Genomic DNA, 6483 nt, shown 5'->3' on the forward strand with positions numbered 1-6483 from the left:
GTTGCCAAATGCATCCCAGTGTTGAATCATATAAGATTGTGTAGAACCACGATGAATTGGGATGGAAACCTACTGATAATCAGTGCAATGCCATGTCTTTAAAATAGAAGCTTTTTTACACTGCTCAGGTTATCTTGCTATCAATCCATCACTGAATTATACACTAGCTGCAACTTCTATTCCAAAGTCAGTTTATATATGTAGTAGGGGTGTCAAACTTATGGCATCATGTCATCCTCACATAATGTATCGTGACTTTTTTTCCCCCTTCACTAAAGCGGGGCTGGGCACGGCCAGCATATGGCCTCTGGCCCGTGGGCCACGAATTTGACAACCTAATATAGAGCATACTACAATACAGATAGTCTTCAACTTAATAATGGAACCCATTATTTCTGTGGTTAACTGGGACAATTGTTAAGTGAGTTTTCTCCCATTTTATGACCTTTCTTGCCACAGTTGTTAAGTGAATCACTACAGTTGATAAGTTAGAAACCTGGTTGTTAAGTCAATCTGGTTTTCCCATTGATTTTGCTTGTCAGAAAGTCACAAAAGGTGATCGCATGACCTTGGGATACAGCAACGGTCATAAATGTGAACCAGTTGCCAAACATCTGAATTTTGATCACATGACTGTGGGAATACTGCAATGGTTGTAAACTGTGAAAAACTATCATGACACTTTTTTCAGTGCCACTATAACTTTGAACGTTCACTAAATGAACTATTGTAAATCGAGGACTATATGTAATCCAGCTGAGTGGTGATCAACGCATGAGTCACAACTTCAGGAGGATTCTGGTTCAGATAGGTCCATAACAGAGACACTAGCCCAAAACCTACCATAGTTTCTTCCGGCTCTTTGAAAAGGAACATGGTATTATCTTTTATAAATGCCAATGTTAGCAGTGAAATATTAGGGTTTTTTTTTTTTAAAAAAAAGGCAATAGAAATTCCTTGATGCAGTTCTACAAATATGAGCTAGATTCATGTCTAAAAGTTGGCATGAGTGATAGCAAAAAAACGTATCTCGTTTTAACACCAAATCCTAAGATCAGCCAATATCTAATTAAATCCAGTCAGTCAACTCCTAAAATCCTTTATTTCTTACATCCAGAATAATATAATCCATGTGCTTCAGATATGTCCCCTTTTTTATCTGTTGTATTAATAATATTAGCAGTAGAATGACCCAAAATTATTTATCTTTTTAATATTATTAATGTGCAAGCAATTAGTAAGAAAGTTGTATTCTGTGGAAAATAGTCTTGGCTTTCCATTGAAGTTCAGCAATAATAATTTCTAAATGTATATAGTTTTAACAGACAATCATTATTCCTGGATATTCCCCTTTTTGTTTTTAGCAATTGCTGTTAAAAATACACGTAAGATTCTTTTGTTTTTTTTATTGAGTGCAATTTTATTTTTAGTACAATAGTTTTTGAAAGTTACTATTACAAACGTGGACAATTTTGACACAATCAATGAGTTGAAAGAGAAAGGGGGCAATGTACAAGGGAATGCAATCCTTTACGGATATTTCATTGGCTATGTACATGACAGGACCTCTTTTGGCGGGAACAGTGCATGTGACCGGAGGTTGGCTCCTGTTGTCTTTGTTCTTCAGGCCAGAGCATGTCCTTTACACAAGAGCCTGACAGCATCTCCAGGAGATCACAGCTCATTCGCAAAGCATCGTGGCTACCTTGCCAATGAAAATGGAGTACGGGACTGCAGTGGTAAGCTTGACTATCTGGAGTGCCATCTTTCCATATACTTCTGACATCAAATAAAGGCATAAAAAGATCCCTAAATTAAAAAAAAATAGAAAATAAAGATATAAAGTAAGTTGTAGAGACTGTCCATGCTGTAGAAATCATCACTTATTTAACCACTTTTTGGAGGCTAATAGAAGAAAACAGAAGAAAAGATTTAAGTTCTACTAGTCTACAAAAGAAGCAACATTTTCACAATAATTATGTTAAGTATGAATGCATTTACCAACTAGCATATTTCATTTGAACAATAGAACTTTTTTTTCTTAAGAAAAAGCTTTTTCTAAAAAAATAATAATAGCCTTTGCAAAAAGTAGCATCCTAAGAGACTGGTATTCCCTTTCTCTAATATAGTTATTCGGAAGGGTAAGTCCATGGATTGTAAGAGTCAAAAAAAGTCAAGATGGCAGGGGGAGCAGGCAATCAATGCTCCATTGCTTGTTTGCATGCTTGCAGTGTATATGGCATACATGCAAAAGGAGCAGGGCTTTGGTCTCACAGGCACATTTACCATCCTGACCTTTCTGATATTTCTCCTTGCAGAGATTTCTGATTCAGAAGATACTGTGAGCTATCATTATCTATCGTCCTGCATTATTCAGTCTGGTCTCCTTTTAAAACAATGTAAAACTGTGTTCATTACCACAACTGACCATACTGAATTCCATTATTTATCTAAACCCAGTAATATATGAATTGGGCCATATAACCAAATATCAAAATCAAATTCTCAGAATAACTTTTAAAATATATAAATAGGCCTAGAAATGTTATAGGAGATTCTAAACTATTTGAATAATAATCTGTTATTCTTCAATTTCTAATTAGCAGATAACATCTTCCAAAATTAATATTATTAGTTAGCATACTCGTTAGTAGAACAAGAAATTCAGAACATAAACTATTTAAATCTTAATATATTCCTGCATAGCTACATTTTAAATGTTTACATTTAAATTATCCTAGATCTAAATCATCATATGGTATACATAGCTACTCAAGCTATCTTTTCATTTTGATTGAGCAACATGAATGGTGACTCTTCTGAGGACCACTAAAGAATTAGATATTCCCTAATCCAAATCTCTTAAAAGCAAACTCAAACTAAATCTTGTACAATTTTCTTCATTGCCTAGAAAAGATTAAGTGTCAATATCTAGTATCTCAGGTTAGAAGAAAATCTCATCCCTTGACAGTTTCTGTTTACATTAATTCAGTCTTTCCCTATTTTCAACTTTATTATCTATTCTACCTGAAACAAAATAATTAAGTTATTTAGGTCATCCTTCTCTTAACTGACATACATTTTCTGTGAATATACTGTTCGAGCAATCTAGGAAGGTTGTATATTATTTCAGACACTATATAGCTGTTCCTTGGCTACACTTCATATCTATTTATTACAAAATTGGGGAAAGATATAAACTTTGTCATTACAGGTAATTCTTGACTTATGATCACAATTGAGCCCAAAATTTCTGTTAAGTGAAACATTTGTTAATAAAGTTTTGCCCCATTTTATGACCTTTCTTGCAATAGTTGTTAAGTGAATCACTGAAATTGATAGGTTAGTAACCCAGTTGTTAAGTGAATCTGACTTTCCCATTGACTTTCCTTGTCACAAAAGGTAAGCCTGGGACACAGCAAAGGTCATAAATATGAACCAGTTGCCAAGCATCTGAATTTTGATCAAATGATGATGGGGATACTACAAAGGTCATAACTGTGAAAAATGGTAATAAATCACATTTTTCAGTGCCATTTTAACTTTGAATGGTCACTAAATGAACTGTTGTAATTCAAACACTACCTGTATATTCCTTCCTTCCTTCGTTCCTTCCTGTTTTAGGACACTATAGTTTTCATTGATATCTCTTGTAATATGCTGAAGTAATTACCCCTGATCTCCATTCTAAGATCAAAAATAGCTCTTGGACATATTTGCTGAGATCTATGCTTTAGATAGGAAAGTTAATAACAAGAGAATTGACACCTCTATTGCCCCGATGCCTACATGAGTCATAAGTTTAATAAAACTGGACTTCCTTAATGTTGTAGCAGTAATAACTTCTGTCCAAAGGTTGACCTCTTCACTTTTTTGCAATTCTTTCACAAATTGCTCATTGCCTATATTTTACCAAAAGCTCTGCAAAACCTTTGTTTCATTTCTTAATGTCAAACTCAGAGTGGGTCTTAAAGATAAATAAGAAAATGTTTAGGAAATCTGTAGTCATGATTTAAAATCTGAGTCACATTATGGTCTATATTTGTGGGGATGAAAGAATATCCCCCCCGCCCAAGGACAGTAACCGAAAGAAAGCACTCATGGCATGCCACTTATTATTCACTACTGTAAATACTGTCCAGCAATCTGCTTACTGGGGTGTACATTTATTTTTGCTACCTGATTATGTGGAGGTGGAAATAAAAGAAACAACCTAGATTATTATTCCCATTTGATTAACAGTTGGCTTTAGGGAATAGTCAGAGCTGAATGATAAAGTAGATATTTTGTTTGCAAGCTCTCCAATTCAATCTGACAAATTTAGAGCTAGTTATTAAGAAAGGCTCCTCTATCAGTCACTTTAGATAAATCTAAAGTGATCCAACAGTCTTTCCAATAGAACATAGCTTCCTAGAAGAGGAATTATGTCAGGATGTTGGAACAATATATGATGAGTGCTCTCCTCCACAGACTAATTCTTAAAGTGAGAAATGGCATAACATCAATTTGTAGTAGAAGCTATAAGTTCTTAATAGTGAAAAGAGCAATGTAGAGAAAGCTTGTCATTCTTGATGTAAAACAGAAGTGCAACTAAGCAACATAATACTATTATTTTACCCCTTGGTACATTGTTGAGTGGGTGATGGGTTGTGGGTAGAAAGCAAAGATGCTTTTAATATGCAATTGTACTCAAAAATATAAAGTTACATGTTAAATAATGAAGTAATTGACCAATTAAAGAAGACATTGCCTCCTTGATTAGTCCTCAATAAATAGGCTAGCAACACAATTATGTTGAAACTTTTATTTAGTAATCTTGAATTCACCAGAAAATAAAAAAATAAAAAAAGAATGGAGGGTTAAGACCAGACATAGAAAATCAGACAGAAGGAAACAGAAGTGAAAATTATCTGATATAATACACACACAAACCAAGGTTAAGCAAACAATATTGCTGTTTTAAGGAAATTAAAAATAAATGAAAGTTCAGCTGAAATCAATGTGATTTATTTCTATATTTTAGGAGCAGGAAATAAAGAAGATCAGATAATGTATATAAGTATTAGATGAAGAAATAAATATCCCAATTCACATGTTCATTGGGAAGAGAAGTATATATAGTTAACTGGGTTACTTTTGAATATATATTTATGGGATTACAATCATAATTATCTACTCATAAAAATGTGTGGTGGGACCTGCGTACACCTGGAATCCCTGAAGTTATAAGTTTTATTAAGAATCTGAGATGCATAGAGACATTAAGCATTCAGCGTTACAAGTAAGGACAGATTTTTTTTAACTTTTCCTCATTAAAAAGGTTAACCATAGGCACTATTTTTCTTCAATGAAATGAAAAGTATCCAAGTATACTCAGGAATAATGCTACAAAGGAGTTACATTTTCCTCTGGTCCCTTAGCAGTAATAGGTTGATCTGTATGTTTTATTTTATTTATTTTAGAGGCCAGGCAACTTCAAATGCTTTTGGCAGCTTTCACTTTGAAATGAAGAACAATAAAAATTAAGAAACAGATTATAGATATCCAGAACAGAACAGAAACCAATCTTACCAACAAGAAAACAATCTGCAGGGGCTCAGCAGCCTTCCTACCCCAAAGTCTGGGAGAATAGCCAGACGTTCAAAGATTTTAAGATCATTATGACAAAACCATATGGATCTCCAGGGGAAAGGTCCTATAACAAATAAGGCATGCTTCTTAGATGATATTATTTAATTGAGGGGATCAAGAACTCACTCACCATGCTTGATCTTACTGGACATTACCAGATGGGCTAATTACAGCTAATCTTCACAAAAGACTCTGATCAAAATTTCTATTAATTACAATATGATCAAAGTTCATAAAATGTGTAAGGTCCAGTTGCTACTCTAAGCATCTTGAGATTAGAAATCTGACACTGGGAGACAACAGAGAGCCAGAGACAAAACAAGTTTTAGCCTTCGTCACAGTGGATATAGGGAACAAATCACTGTACCAAAGACTTAACTGAAAATAGATTTTGAAAAGGTGTTTGAAGAAGAAAGAAAACCAGCATCATCTGAGCAGGCATTAAGGAAAATTTCCACAGATGTTTCAGAGAACAAATTTAGTCCCTTCCCTCCTGGTGGATCAATTGTAGGGAATACCAGTGTGATAGAGTGATGAAAGCCTTGGTTAAGAATGGAAAACCAGATTCAAGTCCAACTTATGCCACAGAAGCTCACTGGGTGATTTGGCTCTGTCACTGTATCTTAATGCAACCTCCTGAATAGTACAAAACCTGGGGAAAACCTGGAAACAAGAAGTGCTATGTTTGCCATCTTAAATTCCTAGAAACAAGGTCATGTTTATTTCTAACAAATCAAATAATTTGAAAAAAAAAAAAAACAACCAGCAATCAATAAGGACATATTAATGAGGGTAAGATATAATACTTAGTTTTCAATAGAAATGGAGAATACTTTTTACAATGTTACATGG

General features: G+C 34.1%; 1 protein-coding gene across 5 annotated transcripts in view; it reads right to left on the reverse strand.

Annotated features, from left to right (window-relative positions):
• Window positions 1–1410: 1410 nt before the first annotated feature.
• Window positions 1411–6483, reverse strand: part of EPHB1 (EPH receptor B1) — a 385756-nt gene continuing 380683 nt past the window's right edge. For 3 of the 5 annotated variants that reach the window (XM_087964909.1, XM_087964907.1, XM_026690934.2), the window contains one exon: window positions 1419–1809. In XM_087964909.1, coding sequence (XP_087821035.1) covers window positions 1542–1809 — 268 coding nt within the window. In that variant the 3' untranslated portion in view covers window positions 1419–1541. Of the gene's footprint in view, window positions 1810–6483 lie in introns of all 5 variants that reach the window. The other 2 variants (XR_015749454.1, XR_015749456.1) reach the window with 1 other exon arrangement.

Source organism: Notechis scutatus, chromosome 4 (genome assembly GCF_049901735.1).
Source record: "Notechis scutatus isolate UNSWTSFEM ecotype Mainland chromosome 4, rNotScu1.2, whole genome shotgun sequence".
Lineage (NCBI taxonomy): Eukaryota > Metazoa > Chordata > Lepidosauria > Squamata > Elapidae > Notechis > Notechis scutatus.